This window comes from Cataglyphis hispanica, chromosome 1, assembly GCF_021464435.1.
Source record: "Cataglyphis hispanica isolate Lineage 1 chromosome 1, ULB_Chis1_1.0, whole genome shotgun sequence".
Taxonomy (NCBI): Eukaryota; Metazoa; Arthropoda; class Insecta; order Hymenoptera; family Formicidae; genus Cataglyphis; species Cataglyphis hispanica.
This window is the reverse complement of record NC_065954.1, coordinates 4493800-4512846: the sequence shown is the minus strand read 5'-3', so window position 1 is coordinate 4512846 and position 19047 is coordinate 4493800. Positions and strand designations below refer to the sequence as shown.

Here is a 19047-nt window from a genome sequence, read left to right as displayed (position 1 = left end):
ACTTCGATATCTGCTTAAATATATTAAAAATAAATATATTACAAATAGAATGAACAATTTATAACTTAATTTATATAATATATTATTAGTAATTATAATTAATAATATATTATTTTTAATCTAATTTATTATTTGTTGGCTCGTAGATTAATTACACAACGAAAAATGCTCGTGTATCATCGTTAACCCTTTAAAATAGGTGAAGTATCACGTCATGTCAAATACGATCGTTGCCCTTTTAAATAACAATTAGAGATTAACAGCTCTTGGCAATTAATTAACTCTCGCGATTGACGACTCGTAAGCGTACCCTATACAGTTATTTATCTCTTTCAAAGCATGTATTTCTCGCGATATATTAACTTGAAATAAATATCGAAGTGAAGGACGGAAATTATAAATTATGGTTTAATCGCGAAAAATTTTCTGACAATAATTATTTTTAAAAATATATTTAGATTCAAATATATATCTCTTATTGAATTTTTCGAAGATTAAAATATAAAAAATAATTTTGATAATCATTTTTGAATTGTGCGAACGCTCGATAATACACAAATCGCAAGATTAAGCGAACAAAGTAATTAAAAGTTGTAATATATAACCGTTAATTAATAATTAATTTGAAATTTAAGGAATAGTATATTTCGCGTATATTTATATCTCGTAGTGCGTTAAATATTTCGTGGCGACAATGAATATTGCTTACTACACGGTATTTGGTCTTTGTTTCTCACGGCGTATAGCGCGTTATTGTTTACGTTTCGTGGCCTTGTTATCATTCGGGCGGCGATACTCGAGGTAGATAGCACGCGAGGTAGTCGCTTCGTATTTCATCGCATTTACTCCTCTATTTTCTAACGATCTTCGTCTTAATTAGCTATTAATTCAACTCGTATAATATGGGAATATTAGGATAAAGTTACCATTATTACAATTCATTATTCATTAACGAAATATTCTGAGGACAAAATGTATTGACTCCGAATCAAGCGGCGTTTAATTACTACACGCGCTCTACAAACAAGTATACGTTTAATTGATTGAAACTTTTTATCAATCGAATATTAAAGCTTTTTTGATGCTTATATGTATATATATATATATATATATATATATATATATATATATATGTATATATATATCGGTTATTTGTTGAAATGCGTACGTGATTTATTTTATCGATCGCGCGAGCAGTCAACAGAGTGAGAATATATTTTTATTTCACATTCTCGCGGACATTTATCTTTAATTCATAAACTCGTACGTTGTGCATTTATGTTTTAATACAAGATAGTAGTCGATTTAAAACAAGAGCATATATACTATTTGTTAACAATAAAGGTTGCGAGCATCGCGTTAATCTGGTTGCACGAATTTCGAGTGTCGAGCACAGATCGTAGTTTTTATTCGCGTTGTTCTCTCGACGTAATATAATAAATAAAAAAAACGCGTCGCGTGCAATTAACATGTCGGAAGTGCCGTATAAAGTGTCGCCCGATCTGCGTCATGTTCTGCGAGCAAGATCGTAATTAAAAATATTTTCGCGAGTGAATACCACGAGGAAGCAGAAAAAGAGCAGTGAAAAAAGAGTGAAAAAAAGAGACATAGGAAAGCCTCGGATGATGATGGAGCAATCTTAGAGTAAGAATATAATTTATTATTTTATATCCTTGTGAAATTAAGTTGGTTTATCTCCAAGACAGTGATCCATTTGATACTATTATAAAATATAATGCATATAAATATATTTTTATAATTTAATATAAATTAATATTAATAATATATATGTCTATGTAAAATAAGAAAAGTTATAAAAGAATCGAAAATCTTTTTCTGTTAGTTGTTAATGTACAAATATATAGAAAAATGTGAAGGAAACAATTAGATGTTAAATTAAAACGACATTAAATAATCTTTCTCTAAAAGATAGTAAAAAATATGCACCAAGCATATAAAATTACTGAAATTTTTTGCTCGTGTATGCGTATATATAATTAAAAGTTCCTGACGATCATCCTTACGTTTTATACTAAAGGACAAGTACTGTGTTGTGCGTCACACCTTTTAAAATCCTTTACGATAGAAAAAAATATAATTTGCCAACAATGAGGGTTTGAGAAGACCCCGTTTAACTCGAAATTCTTACTCATGCATGGGTCTACACTCTACACGATTAAAGATTCCTAGCCGTTGTTCCAGCGTTTTATAAAAGCGTTGTATCAAAAGTGTAGATGTCGTGGCACTTCTTAAGATCTCTAAGGCGATAGAAGGAAGAATACATTACCATGAGTTAGGTTTCAAAAGAGTTTCATTTAACCTGAAAATCTTACTCATGCATGCTTATGCCATAATTCTTGGCGTTCGTCTTTGCATTTTGAGTTAAGTAATGCAAATATTATAATACTAGACTGCTTAGGATTGAGAAAAAAAAATTAATTTATTAAGAATCAGCTGTCAGAGAACTTTACTTAGCCGAAATATTTACGTACTGTTAAATATATTTTGAAATGGTTATGATCATTTTCCTCTTTTACTTCATGAAAAAAATATTTATTAAAAAATCTTATTTTACATTTATAACAAAAATGGATTTATTTATAATTAAGTATATTTAATAAATAATATTATAATAAAATCGTATTAATGAAAAGTTAAAAATGCAATTTTGTTTTTATTTTATGATGCAAATATGAAATTATATAATATACTCGAGAAAAAATGGACTTATGTACTTATATAAGATTATATATAATTAAATCCGAAATTTGGCGCGATATGATCTTATCTTATACAAATCATTTTCGACTAGATGATTATACATACGTGTATATGAAAATAGATTTATAAAATAAAATTTTATGTTTTTTATTATAATTTTATTGTGGCTTAACTGTAACATGATTTTAAATGACTTTGGATAGTCACCTCTATATACGAATTTACTTATAGCAAATTTTAAATTTTTCGTCCAAGAATGCGAAAACTTCAATGAACTTAGATCTGTAAATCTTGTATTATCCAAAAAAGACTATGATCGCTGTTTACAGGTGATAATTTGCTAGGCACTGAAGCTCGTCTTCGAAGAATAAAATCTGCGAATAACAGGTTTATTTCTACGTCAAAACGGTCACACCGTAATGACGATGACGATAGTTCTTCGTCCACTATATCAATCGAACGAAATCAGCGATATCGATCACTATTCAATGATCCGGAAGAGAAACCGACAAATCATATCGAGATTGAAGGTCGAAAGGCTTCCATTGAAACAATTAAGTCGGAAGTCAAGCAGAATGGTAGTATTCCAGTCAAGGTACCGGATAAAAATCAGAAACGTCGACCGAAAACGGCCAAGAACAGGTAATAATGCCTTACGCAGTCGATGATAAATCACGATATTTTCTCATAATTTTTCAATAAGTCACATATGCGAAAAATTGCGAAGAGATAGACACAAGAATATTTTTATATTTGCGAAACAAATTTAAATGCGAGAAAAGGAGAGAAAGAGAGATAGAAAAAGAGTATATTCTATTGCGCATCGCAATTTTTTCAAACAAAAAAGACGAATAGTTTTTTAGCAAAGAATAAATAGTTTCATAAAAAATGTACAATTTGAAAAATACTTGTGAGTTTATAAATAATTTTATTTCCACAATTTTTTTTATTTTATTTATTCTCAATAAGCAATGAGCAAATTTATAGCCTTTTTATCAGATATATTTTATATGAAACTGAAAATTGACATTTATTGAATCAATAATTTATATCAATAATTAACCACGAAAATTGATAGTGAGCGAGAGAGAGAGAGAGAGAGAGAGAGAGAAACCTATATCTATTATCTTTTTAAATGAATAACGATCAATATGCTGTGTTAACTGATGTGATTTAAATAATGCATTTATTAAATTTTATCTAATAATCACCTCGTTCTTTGTACTATGCAGGATAAAATCATCATGTTTATATTGCAATTGGATTTTTTCTCAACAAAGATATTCTTGCATTTATAGTTTTAGCAAAAAAATACATGATCACGTCAATAAGTTAAAATAAATTTTATATAAATAGATTCTTATTTTCAAAGAGCTTAATTAAAAATCCATTTGATTATTAAATACGTTTAATTACAAATATATACATTGTATAATGTTAAAAATTAGAAAGAGAGAAAAAAGAAAAAAAGATACGATAATTCATGATGTTTGACGTTTTTCGCGAAAAAATAATATAGATTAAACAAATATATAGCTTAAAGAACGTCTCCAGTAGAATAGTTTCTATATGAAGCTCGATATTGGCAGCCGATTATTTCCCTAATTAGCCCGCGTTTTTTTTTTTAATGCATTCATGCGCAGGGTATCGCCTAAGGAAATAGAAGAGCCGATGAGGAGGAAGGAATCGATTGAGCTGAATAAGGCGGCTTCACCGCCGACGTCGTCTTCGGATCCGCTCGAACCATGGAGCACGCGTGGCATTACTGACATGAACACAATATTGGCCTGGCGGGATAACGCACCGGATAGTCCTTAATATGATTTTATGACATTTTGTGCTGCACCGATCTGGCGCCAACGCCATCGGCGTCAGATCATATGGATGATCGTGCGTAAGAAAACCTCGCGTTCGAACTTATTTCGAAAATTGCATAAGTTCAGTTTTTAAAGTTTTAAACTGTAATACGCGTGGCGGATTCTGATTTAATCCAGAAATTACTCTGATTTAAATAAATAATCATTAATTAATAATATGCTAATAATATTTTATAAATAAGTACAAAAAGTACAATAGAGTTAAAATATAAAATTAATCGACAACAGCTTTTCATATATAAGAGATTGGCTCACTATTTTTCGAAAATAACTGTGAAACACAGTTTAATATTGCATAAATTAGTTTTTTTTTTGCTAGTACGATATGCTTAATGTAACAAAGAGCTTTGATTTGTATAAAATAAACAGTTTGTAAAGATATATGGTCGATTTGCATATACGGCAGTATTATGTGTATAAGCTAAACGGCTAAAATAAGTTTTATTTAATCTCTTGCTGGCGCACCGCGTATCTTATTGTGGACGATATGCCATTAAGTAACAGGCTTCCGTATGATAATTATTGAAGCAAACATACACACACCACACGCATACACATACACGTATATAGCCAGGGACCAAATAATGTTAACTTACCGAACTTACGTAATTTCTATAGGGATTGCACGATGAGAGATTTTCATATCCATATGTATGCATATTTATTAAATGAGCCGCTAAGGAATTTCTCAAAGATACAGGCAATTCTATGTAGCGCAGGCAATCTGTATCTGTATCTCTTCTCTGCTTTAGAAGATATTTCCAACTTTGAAGGAGATTCCAGATTTTAGATCTCTTACAAGATTCTCCAATTACGCAATTAAGACACTCGGCAAGTTATAAGCTCTTAATATATTGTGCGACAATAGTCATATTCCCGCTGATAATAATTATTAATTATTTTTTTACTTATCTAATTTTTGCGCATTTACATTTGAAAGATTATAATAATATCGAAAATTATCCCGCAGTGCAAAAAATAAAAATATCTTGAAATTGTCTGTTCAAGTCCCCATGTAAATACTTGTGCATACAAATGTACTATTTATATACATGAAACATATAAAAGATAAAATAAAATATAAAATATAAATGTATACATGAAATATATAAAATAAACTATTTTCAAGTGCGTATTATTAATTTGAGATTCTTCAGATTAATTTTAATTTCTTCCGCTTGTTTCATTGCCCATACGCCGCTTTTCGTTTTAATCAAAATGTTTGACATGCCATTACTCTGGAAATGTAAATTGCGTTACTGACAAAACAATCAACCCTTGTAAAATCGAGTTGTCGCATATGCATACCGTTTTACGTTAAAATGTTAAGTAAATTTACAGTATCGTTAAACGCATATAGTCTACGCTTCCAAAAATTTACTCTTTTCGTTTCGCACACAGCACATATGTGTGTGCGTGAAAGAGTGTTATATATTTTATATTTATTTATTTAATTGTTGAGAAAAAAGAAAAATTTTTAGGAAAACTACGAGAAGGCACACAACGCTCGGATAAAATAAATATCGCGCGAATTGAACTCGACAGAAGAGCGTATCGATTGGATATTCGAATCACTCTCGCAAATATCATTCGCTACGGCTATCGTACATTAATTTCGTCAACAATCTCTATCTATTGTTGCGATATAACGATACGGCGAGAGAAGAGATGGCGAAATGTTCGGCGGTCTCGTGCGACGCTACTTGAGAAGTTCTTATCTCCCATGCGTATTGAAACAGTAATGATACGAGAGGCGGCTTAGGCGAAATGAAAAGACGCGTACACGGCAAAGCAGAAGCGAGGAACTTGCCGAACAAGCACGTTTACACGCTATAACATCTCCCGTGGGGAAACGATCGAACAAACAAATTTCGACCCGCTACGCCAGAATTACTATAGAGAGCTTTATGAATCGCTCTTAGGGGGAGAATAAACGTTAAGAAATTGTTCTACGAATCGTATCTTGTATAGTCACGAGTATAGTTTTTTTATATTTTATTTCATTTTTTTTAATCCTTGCTTTTCACTATCGCTTTCATTTTGATACGGACTTAACATTCAGTTTGTACTTTCTTATCTCTATAATTATTTAATATCGACTTCTGGTAATAAATTGTGATAATTTATATTACAATATAATATTACATATATATTGGATATTTTATTAATATTAAGTAATTAAAGTATGTGATTATCTATCATATTGAATGACCAAGAATCACTTAATCACTAAAATGCAACGCGAGTTTCAAATATGCGCGAATTAAACGATACGCGATACAAGCATCGCAATACTTCGCAACGCGAAAAGAAGGAGAAGGAGGATAAATAAATGTGGTTATTGATATAAAGCAATATGCCATGTAAGCAAATAAAAATATCGGTCTGCCGAGTGGCAGGCGAGAGACAATTTATCAGCGGGCCGTCCTGGCAGCGATTTCGTTTTCTCTATACGCAGCCGCGAATTCTCGGTCCGTAATAAATGCGGAATTGAAATAGTTTGCGCGATGCGTTGCTTAGGTATATGCGTCTCGTTTTCGGCTCGCGCATCGATCAAGCGCAAGACCAGACCGGCTTGGCAAGTCGGTTCGCGTATAGAGGCGATATGAATTTCCGTTCGGTTGCGCGATAAATTTCCCTACCAATTCAGGCATCTCGAACTGTCGAAGTTGCTAAATTGATTCGCGCGGTTTGAAGTTGGGCAACTCGCGGCGAGGAAAAAAAAGAAGAAAAGCTCGCGATTAAGCTGTGCGCAAATCGCTCAGCTGAAGCGCAATTGCAGCTGACGCGCGCGACCAATTTCGCGGCAGCGACGACGGCGGCGATATGGCGTTGACGATGATGAAGTTCGATCCGGGGATGACAGTTTGCACCTTTTGTCTGTTATTCTTCCTCGCGCGTTACGACTATAGCGGGGCGAGAGGAAAGATATTATCGACGCGCGACCATGAGAACAAAAATTATTGCCGTATTTGTTCCAATCACACCATGTGCTTGTTCCCTGTAAATATTTATAGAAACTGCTTGGGTAATATTGAATACATGTAAACTGCATTCGATCGATTAGAATAGCGAGTTAATATTCAATATTCAATATTGAATATTCTATTTAATAAATCAATATTCAAAGTTGTGACAAAACATGCTGATACGATATTCGTAATCCTCGACAGCCAAATGTTTAACCTTAATCGTTTTAGTAAAAACATAACACGCACTTCCTATACTTAATATATTATAGTCGAGAAACATTTCTTTTTGTAATTAAAGAATGTATTATCATTTTATAATCGCTACTCATTCTTCTGCAGACCGATTGCGAGAACGCGGATTGCATCGATATGGAGTTTAGCGATCTCGACGAGGAGGATATCGAAACCGTGCTCCATAGTCATAATTTTTATCGGGTCATTATAGCGAACGGCAAGGAGAGCCGCGGAAATCCCGGGCCGCAGCCTGCCGCGAGGATCATGATGGAATTGGTAGAAAAATCGACGGAACACGCGCAATATTTAATCATTTATCCCGAGGGTGGCGGAGGCGGCATTTGAAGCGTCATTTGTTTCGACAGATCTGGGACGACGAACTCGCCGTTATAGCGCGTAGATGGGCGTTGCAGTGCAAGCTCTTCGAGACGGATGAGTGCCGAGACATTGGCAAGTAACTCCAACGGATATATCTCATTTTTCATCCCTCCCTTCCCCTCATTCTCTCGCCGTTATTTTTCAATATCCAATAACCCGTGCAGACGCGAAATTGTTCCATCGATACGGCCGCCGAAACAACAACGCGCGTGTATGCGTTGCATTATGTACACAAGATTGAGAACCCTCTAATTTTCTAATCAAGCTTTTTCGAATTTCCATCGAATTTATTCGGATTTAGATGCTAATAATACGCAAAAATGACTTCTGTATTATGATAATAAGAATATTGACGGTACAATATTTTCCTGAACATATCAAATGCGAAACTTTTTTAAATTAAATTACAGCAATTTCGATATTTGCAAAATTATAATAGAGAAAGAGAGAGTCAAGAGTTTTATTGTTAATAAGACAGAGAATTCGATGAACGAACCTTGTTATAACGCTTCTCAAAACGATTACTATACCGAGGTCGGAGTGCATACGGATGCCTTATTGAAACGGGTCGCTCGTTGCAGAACGATTTGGAGTACGTCAGAATGTGAACGTACTCAACATGGACAAAATGGAACATAGTACGAGTAGGAAAAGAATTCACTTTCATATTACATCGTGGTACAACGAGGTACAGCACTTCGACAACGCGAAAATCGGGTAAAATTCAAAAGTGTGTGAACGATGTACATGCAGGATATACAGGATGTCCCGTATCTAGCGAGCCATCTTTCACTTAGATGGATCTTTTGACCAATTTCTCGTTGGCGAAAACGTCGAGAGAAGATCATTTATCATTGGTCGTACAAATTCTCAATCCTTAACAGTAAATATCTTCTTGATCACTTCTTGAATGAAGAATTTATTATAAAGTAAAGAGTTTACTTAAAAAAATGTATTAAAATTAAAGAAGAATAGTGTTATTCTCTTTGCATTTTTAAATCTTAATTTTCAACATGACGCGTGAAAATACCTTTATTTTCTCAACTGCTTATAGCTTAACTACACTACGGTCTCTTGAAAAAAAATCGATTTCAAATCGGTCAAAGACACATTATAAAGAAATAAAGGATGGCTGGATAGATATGGGACACCTTGTATATGCAAATCGTGCGACAGAATCGGCGTAAATACATACGCGCTGTTTCCTTCACTCCTGCGTATGTAGGTCGATGGTAACGCACGAAATCGCGATGCCATCGAGAAGAAGGTACAATAGCCCGAGCCGAGTTGATCGGAACGATTCCTTTGTGTCGAGAGACTCTAGCATTCCTTTGTGAATGACCGATGTTCGATTCAGTGTGTAGACACAGCTAACTCTATCCGCCAAATTTCGGGGGAAGGTTTGCGGCTACCGCTCTGTTCCTCGCCACCCCTCATCTTCCTCTCGTCTTTTCACGATCCTCTATTTCATCCTATGTATCCACCCTCGTTTCTGCTATTGCCCGCGATCACGGTAGTCTCATGGGACTTAGTGCTGATTTTAGATTTTGCATCTATATCCCAGCGATATCCTTTCTCACTCTCTTCTCCCTCTGAGTTAAAATTAAAATTTGAAAACAAGAATATGAATAAATCAAAAAGAATCTTAAATATATATATATATATATATATATATATATATATATATATATCTTTTATTTTCTCTTCCAAAAAATATAAAAATGTACAATTGTTTATAAAATGTTTACTTATAAAAGTGGAATGCATATAAATTTTGTAATGTGAATATATTGGACTTAGATATCTAATCCTATAATATTAAAAGTACCTATTTCTTTTTTCTCATATTTTTTTTTATATTTAGCAGAAAAAATATCAATAGAGTATACATAAATAATGTATATATATATATAATGCATACATATATAGTGCACGATATAGAGTATACATATATAATGCAAAAATCTAATTTTAGGAAGATAATGTTCTATAAAAATATCTAAATTATTTCAATATTTGATATAATATGCGGGCTTTTCTTGATGCCTCAAGTGACAGCTCATCTTTATCTTTGTAAAGCCAGTATACTGGGAGAAGGTTAGAAGAAAGGAGATAAATGAAAAACGGTCGACTTGACCGTCAGGGAAAATGAGCGAAGACCGATTCTATAGAACAGAGGGTGGAGATAGAGAAATAGCGGGTGGTGTTCTTCTTCTGTCGTCGGGAACAATCAAAATCGCGTATTCTCTCGATAAATTGGAAATCGAGAGTGCTATTGTACCAGCCCAAATTACTCGTCGATAGTCCGGTATACATGGATCCCCCAGCAGCTATGAGCTGCTGCCGTCTTTTTTTTTTTATTCCGGTCTGATAGGAAAAAAAGGTTTCAATTTCCTATAGGATACATAAAAATGTGTGATATAATATCAGTTTCGAGCTTTAACCCTGTAAAGTCGTTTGAAAGAAGTATACGAGAAGACAAATTATCTTATCTTTTTTTATATATATCTACAGCACAACGACATTATTTATTTAAATTTATTTATTTATTAAATAAATTTATAATAGAGAGGAAATAAATAAATAGACAGATAAATAGATAAATAGAAGAGTTTAGAAAATATTAATTGACATATAATTAATATTTAGATAACTTTTATAATATTCTCCTTATAGGTAAAATATGTCTTTTAAAATTATTATACATATTTTTGATAAAAACTATTTCCAACTTTCAACGATTTGTAACATTCGAGATAAATTTATAAGACACATTTTTAATTTTTCGAAACTTGCGTGAATATTTCAAATTGAATGAAAAGCTTCTCCCATCCTAATTTGAATTCAAGTTGCGCTGCAATGGGGGGGGAAGACCCAACCACCTTCATTTAGTCCAGATAATCGTACCTTTCAGACTAGTGAACTACTCTGACGCGGCGTTGCAATCCTCCCCCTCTTACATTTCCCTCGCATCGGCGACGTTCATTTACGTTGGTTGCGGCCGCGCGATTTACACGCCCGACTTGAACAAGACCGCGGCGACGCCCGGCAGGTTTGGGAATCGAGTCGAGGTACTCGTGTGTAATTACGGACCTGTCGATCGCACCGCGCTCCAGCAACTCTACAAGCTCGGCCGACCGGGTCTATGCCCATCCGGAACCTTCCCCAGCGACCATTACCAATCCCTCTGTAGTAAGTGCAGACTCTTAGAAGAACTTGCGCATTCTCTGATCTCTATATCTATAAAAAATTAAGATAGATTAACAAGAAGAGGGAATAATTATAAAAAAATTTTTATAATCATAAGAGAGGGAGAAAGAGACATAGAGGATTAAAAACGCGTATACATATTTCATTATTTTTGGGCTCCTTAGATTATATGACACAACTTGTTTATTTTAAATTAAATTACATAATAGTATAAATATATAATATAAAATAAATAGCTATAAATTCTACTGCCGGATTTATCGCAAATACATATATTCAAGCGTATTAAGGTGGGTAGATACTTGTAAGATATCTCGCAAAGTTTAGAATAACGTTAACAATCTCTCATTTGTTACTCCGTGGACAAGCAGCCATATGTGGTTTGCTTGAAAATCCTCAGTAACGGATGCGGAGGGGCATCCACTGTCGTCACGTTGTCCGTCCATGCACGGTCGTTACTACTTACTTAGCGACTTAGGGAGCCGGCTCTTTTCTCCGTTGATTCGTCGCTTCATCGATCGTTACGGGACACGCGACCACTCGGTTAATCCTTAAGCACGAAAGCTCGTTTATCTTTATCGGTGTTCCTTAGTCTCAGATGCCGGGGGCACTTTTGTGTAAGAAGATTATCTTTGTCGGTAAAAGTGGGAAATCTTTTTCTCGCCATTAATGCCTGCTGACCCATCTCCCGATCCGTATTTTTGTTATCATATATTTATATACATACTTATTATTTTATGTTTTTTCACGTTTTATTGGACAAGTACATAACACTCACTATATAGTTCAAAAAAAAAAAAAGTTGATTAAAAGAGACGAAAACAATGTCGAAGTATGCTATCAAAATTTGTTTATTATACTTTTTTAACAAGAAATATTTCGCTTTATATTAAAATAATAATTTTAAATATTATTATGTATAAATTATATATTATATTTTTATTCTAAATTTTTCGCATACATGAAAACATATATATATTTGCAGTTTGTGCACGATTAAGATGAAGGAAACAAAATTGTTATTCTTCATTATTATGTATCTTCTCTCGCGTTTATAAATAAGATTAAACCGGATTCAACCGGACGAAACCAAGTTACGATCCGTCAATGCGGATCAGTGTTTTCATGTTCATTCTCGACCGACAGCCTCAAAATGACGGCAAAACTAAAATTAATGCTGAGTAATCTTGCATTATTAGAATGTAAAAAGAACGATAGGTACTTTTTTGAACGATCAGCATCGCTCTTATCATACGGTGTATAGCGATTATTCATGCTTTTATGAACATCGAGAATCTGACGTAAGAATGATAAATGGATTAATATCACCAACACACACAAGGATATATCACTCGTTCCATTATAATTTGGTCGTTTTCATTCTTTGCACGTATATTACATATCTGTCCGAAAAATGATCTCATAAATAAATATATGTATACGTGTATCTTAGAGAATATGAGTGTTCTCTTCTGAAATAAAAGGTTGGACGGCAAATAAAAAAGAATTATTATTTAATATAGAGATGTAGATAGTTTTATATCATTTATGATTAGAACGATGAAGAGTTCTGACAAGTTAAAAATAAAGAATATATGATAAAGGATGAGTGAACATTGAAATAATATTAATCTGATATTAATTTCAAAATTTTTTTCTAATTCATATATTTATTATTCCACTCATGTATTTCTACTCATATATTTATTATTTCACTTAAAAATAGTACAAGAATCGTCATTTGTGAGTAAATCAAGTCAAAGCCTTTACGAGAGAAACAGACAGCTGATAAGAAACAATCATACTACCTCCACTATCCGTGCTGTTTCTCTGAATCAGCTATTGTTGCTGTTATATTTAACGATGCAATTGCCATTGCATTACAGATAAGCATGATCAAACATTATTTAAGATAATCAAAATATTGAACTATTATATGTATACATGATATCTACAGCTTACGCATAATGATATCAGATGTTAGATGTATCTAAATTACAATGCATACAGCGTGTGCATTTGAATGCGCAATAATGTCACCGTAATCCGAGTAAATATGACATTATTGTTATGATTATAAGTGAATTGTTAAAATTGTCAATGACAATTGTAGCCAGTAATTTAGCAGTTATCAGTTTATAAATTATGGAAATGTGATAGACACACACTACACATGTGCAAATATATTCCACCATTATGCAATTGACTACGGAAATCTTATTGACTAACATAAATTAAATATGAATAGTCAACTTTTATTTATTAAATCTAAATTTTAAAGCTATAGGTTTTTTTTGTTTGAAATGTAAATTAAATTATATAATGAAATACATTAATTATTATTATTTTCCTAATTTTCATGTCCCAGAAAGAACAAAGTTGCGTGATTTTAATAAAACAAACTTTAGTAATTTTAATATTTTTGTAATCTACAACTTTTATGAATATTATAATTCTCATTGTTTTTAATCCTCATTGTTATATGTTAACTAATATTTTAATATCGCAAACAAATAAATTGAAGATCGGATGAGTCACGTTGACTTACTAATCTATTAATAAATTTAAATTGCAAATTTAATTTTAAATAATTTTTTATAACTCTCAAAGAAAGAGAAAGAAATAAAAGATGCAAAAGAGTTTGAAATGGAATGAGTATGCAAAAAGTGACTAAAAATTGTAGTATTCTTTATATGTATATTTATTGATAAATACAATGTATTACAATAGATTTAAGATTAATAAAAAAATTAATGTTTTTTCTGGAAGAATAAAGGAAATTAATAAACACAACTGTGAAATTTTGCAACTTTGAATTACTTTTAAAAATTAACAGATTTGTTGTTTGTTTATGTATATTTGTATAAGAAAATGGAATCAAACATGAACTCAAGATATAAAATGGCTAGAAAAGAATTTGTCGCAGATTATTTGTATCATTATTCTGCCTCTCTTTTTTTCAAGAAACAAATTTTATTTCATGAACAAAATCAAAATATAAAACAAGTTGACTCTTTTAAACTGTTGTAAGGTATCCTCAAAATAGCTTATGAATAAATTTATTTTTATCTCTACTCAGTGGCATTTCAAATTTATTTAATAATATCATCAGTAAAATATTGACAAATTATTTCTCTCCAGCAAAAAATTTCTGATTACATAAATACCATTAATCAATTTATTTTTGTTGTAATAAAAGAAAAACAAATTTTATAAGAAATTCAAATTTAATTCATTCGTGGTTCTTTGAAAATGGAATAACAAAAATAATAACAAACACCAATGAGAAAATATTTGCACAACGATTGGAAACATTTCAATTTAAAATATTTGCACACCGATTGGAAACATTTCTGTTTTAATTTAAAGTTTCTGGGCGTCATGTCTATTGATATTGGATTATTGCGCGAGCCATAAAAATTTAAAGACCTCTCATTCTTTGCAAGGATAAGTCGATTTACATTTTATATCCATTGCTCACATTCTTTTATTCTACGTATTAAGATAAGCTTTGTTCATGAAAAAGCGAGATTCAGTTTCAGCACAGTATTCAAAACCGCTTGGCTCAAAGCAATCATTTCTGGCTTCTGGTCCTATGGAATTTATTACTTTGACACAAACATTTTTCAATGAATTTTTATCACAAATTTCTACTGCGACAGAACTTTGTCTTGCAAGTCATTTCAAGAGTTATGTATCTTCGGTTTTCACGAAAATGGAAAAGGTGTCTGATAGAAACAGGCTAAAGTGTAAAGCATTACTCCTGATTTTTCCCAAAACTATCTTTGAAATAGGGTGGAAAAATATCAAGGAGCCAATGCGACGAGATAAAGAAGCTCAAACAGTGGAAAGGAATTCCAGTGTCAGCTGAAGTGAAAGGAAGAAGACTATTACTATTGAGAACGATGATCGGAATAATACAAGTGAATGTGACATAGACGAGTAAGAAGATGAAAGCAAAAAAAGCAAAAGTTGCATTGAGAAAAAAAAGACATGCCAGCTCTGCTTTTTGAAATATTTATATATTAGATTTATATTAGGCAATTTAATGTTAACGAAATGATGAAAATCATCTGTATAGGAACTAAGAGCGAAAAATGGATAAATATAATAAGCGCGATTATGTAAATTTATTTGATTTGAATGTGTGTGTGTGTGAATCAATAATACGTAATGAAACATATCGAGAAAAAAGAAATCGTATAGTGTTACAGTATAATATGACAGAAAAAGAGAGAGGGAGACATCAGATAAATTATTATGTTTTAAGGGAAACAAATGTGCGGAAAGAAACTGATCGATAGTAGCTTTGGTAACGTTGGACGTTCTATCATTATGAAATGTTATTTTACTATGTAAACAGTCACATCTATGTTATTCCAACATTTGCCCAACATTAAAACTCTTATAACTCTTGTTCATATATCATGACAGCATCTGGTTGAAACATTACTGAATACCTTTTCTAAAGGCAATTCTCACGTATGTTACATAAAAATATATAATATTATAAATGTCACACACAAAAGAATTTTCTGTAGTTAATAAAAAGTACAACCCTTTAGAAACTTTTTATACATCCAATCAAATAAAAATTTAAAAAAATGATATTTATAAAAAATGGTTATAACAAATCTTTTAACATTTTATATTATTATAAATAATGATAAAGCATTTATGCACAATAGAGAAAATATTAGGAATAGAAATATAAATATCAAATATTAGAAAAAGCAATTTGGAATTTTACTTTAAGCAATGGAATGGTATGGATTAATTATTTTTAATTTTTTTTAACTCATATGTTGAGCCATTACATTCCGTCGTTTGAAATATAATTTCAAATTTTTTTTCTTAATATTTGATATTAATTTTAATTCTAATATTTTTTTTGTTATGCGTAGGGTCTTATCATGCCTTATCATAACTAATGTAACCAAAATAATAAAACAGCTGAAATATATAAATGGCGTGCGCACGTGGCACTTGTGTGCTATTAATAAAAAAAAGGTCACGACACATTCTTTCCAGCTGCTTTCCTAGTTGATCAGTATCATAACAATATATTTCATTTCAAAAAGGGCTTTCCGTTCCGTCAATCCCCACCGTTGATGTCGTGAATACCACCTTTGCTCTTTTCATGCTTGCTTCCCTCATTCCTTGAATCTTTATGTCAGTAAAAACATTTGTGGGTAAAAAATTTACTTCTTTATAATAATTCATTCTCTTTTTATTAATACATAGTAAAATTAATTTATAAATTTTTTCAATGTGCTTTTTATTTATTTATTTTTATTTTATCAATTACAAAATTTATGGATATATGAATATATTAGCCTTCCTTTGTCCATTATTTGATTCTTATGGAAAGAATCATGAAATAAGCCTTCGCGAGAATTTCAAAATTCAAAATATTTAAATATTTAGCGAATTTTATAAATAAATATTTGTGTGTGAAAAAAAAATGTATACCTATGTATACATGTATTTATATTTACAATATAGAATATATTTTAGAGGGAAAGATCAGATTCATAAAACGCATAGTTTGATCTCTCTCTTCTATATCCATCGAATAATATTCATTCGTCTGATCAGCTGATCGGACCCTTCCTATAGAATATCGTCGCGTTCTCACTTGAAGAGTACACGACTGCGATCTCCTCGAACCACCTATAATCCGCGCTCAATTTCAGCAGGTGAACGTGCACGAAGGCTCGAATAGTCGTGCCAAGATTCGTAGGGCAGAATGTGAGGAAGGCCGAGTGTGTTTCCGCAGGAATTCCAATTTCTTCCCGATTTCTTGGACCGCTTTAACGAGTCCTTCGTATTGCCGCGAGGTTACCATTTCATTCCATCGATATCAGGCACATGCGATCCTCCCCATGTTGCACCACAGACAAGAAAAGTTTTCCCCTCGTTAAAAAAATATCTTCTTGCCTGGAGCGAAGAGAAAGAATAGCGTGATACAAGAGCAACGTAGGTTTTTATATACCTTGAACTTTCAAACGAAAAGCTGTTCTTCTTTAATCGCGAAAGGTTTCTTATTACGTCGTGTCGTCTTTAGCGTGTTGAAGATATTTTTATGTTGCTGCTATTATTGTATTCGGTATAAATATTATAATAAATCGTGTACATCACGAGAAAGAAATAATCGATAGATCGCAATAGATGTAACGTTTAACTTTAACCGTGAGAACTGTCTTATTTTGAGTTTAGAAATATATTATATCGCGACGCGTATTCCGCAAGTTAGAAAGTCCTTCCCCGATTTCTTACAGTTTAATTTATTATTCCTTCGTATAATCATATTAAGTGCTTAAATTGTGGAGTAAGTCACTTTATCTCAAAGTATCACACAAGTGTGTCTTAAGATTAAACTTGCTCTAATCTCGCTTAATTATTTTGCAAATATCTCTCTTAGAGATTTCTCAATTTACATTACGTTGTCTTGTAAATAGACTGTATGTATTATTGAATTCAGTTAAGAGCTGGGAGAAAACTGATGAGTATCAAAATTAAACAAAAGATCGAAAGTAGATATTAAGATTAATTAGAGATAAGTACTTTATAAATTCGTTAATTATCAAAGTAGCAACAATTTAATTAAATTATATTAAATTGATATAATATAATAAATAAATAATATATATTATCTACCTTTTTTAAGAAAAAAATGTATGAAATAACAAACAGTTTAATATAAAGTATGTGTATACTACAGTCTAATTAATAAGCCGAAAAGTCAGATGCACTTTAATCTAGTGCATTCAAAGGATAGTCTACATTGACTCAGCCAGTGTGAAACAAATCTCTCTATTAAAGGGGGGAAAAAATAAATCCGGTTACGCGATTCTCTGATTATTCGTGAATAACAAGCAACAGCGCTGGTAATCGTTGAGTGCATGCAACAAATAGAAAAAGAAACGCAACGAGAGATATGCAATCAGTAGAAGAAACAAAGCAGGCAATTAAATCTGTCCTATGGCAAAATCGTATTTCTGTATATTGTAGATTTAATTAATATTAGCGACAATGTCAAATGCGAGAAAAGGTGAGAAGAAACGACTGGAAGGGGAAACCCAACAAAGTTATGATGCTGTTAATTAAGCATAACGACAAATGCGACGTGTGTAAACGTGAAAAAGAGCGCTCGGGGATTCTTTGTTTGACAAACGTTAAAGAGCGAATATTTTTTTTTTTAATTGACGCAATAATCTGTTTTATCTTTTTCGCTTAAAGAGCGAAACGTATATCTTGAATTATTTTATGACGTTCGTATTTTTAAAAACTATCTGTTAATTGATCAAAGATGTAAAAAAAGAAAAAAAAAACAATTGGGAAAATTTCGGAGAGAAAACAAAAAGTATTCTCAGATTCCATTTTTTACAGTAACGAATCAATGATTCGGAACGCTATGTACATTTCACAAACGTGGAATTTGAACTTACTCATAAAAAAAGAATTGAGCGAAACATTCGGCTATTTTTCCCCAAACTATCTCTCCCCAAGCACCACACGCCACACCCTTCTAAGCGCAATACTAAGCCCTGTAATACTCTCTAACCCTTTTAACTCCCTAATCCTAGGGGCGAAGGGATCTTCAAGAGCCCATCGTGACGAAAATCATTAATGCAAATTCATTTAATCAGCTA

The 19047-nt window shown here is 32.1% G+C and overlaps 2 protein-coding genes across 8 annotated transcripts in view; both read left to right on the top strand.

Annotated features, from left to right (window-relative positions):
- The window catches only part of LOC126859345 (uncharacterized), a 35880-nt gene extending 30186 nt beyond the window's left edge, over nt 1-5694 (top strand). For all 7 annotated transcript variants that reach the window (XM_050610515.1, XM_050610558.1, XM_050610507.1 and 4 more), the window contains 2 exons: nt 3051-3363; nt 4365-5694. In XM_050610515.1, the coding sequence (XP_050466472.1) occupies nt 3051-3363; nt 4365-4539 (488 nt within the window). In that variant the 3' untranslated portion in view covers nt 4540-5694. The remainder of the gene's footprint in view (nt 1-3050; nt 3364-4364) is intronic.
- A 1428-nt stretch (nt 5695-7122) lies between these two features.
- Nucleotides 7123-15263, top strand: LOC126853604 (venom allergen 3-like). The gene is made up of 6 exons (XM_050599454.1): nt 7123-7176; nt 7910-8080; nt 8170-8254; nt 8764-8899; nt 11097-11374; nt 15055-15263. Exons 1-6 carry the CDS (start codon nt 7123-7125, stop codon nt 15261-15263), a joined length of 933 nt encoding a protein of 310 aa, XP_050455411.1.
- The last annotated feature ends 3784 nt before the right edge of the window (nt 15264-19047 follow it).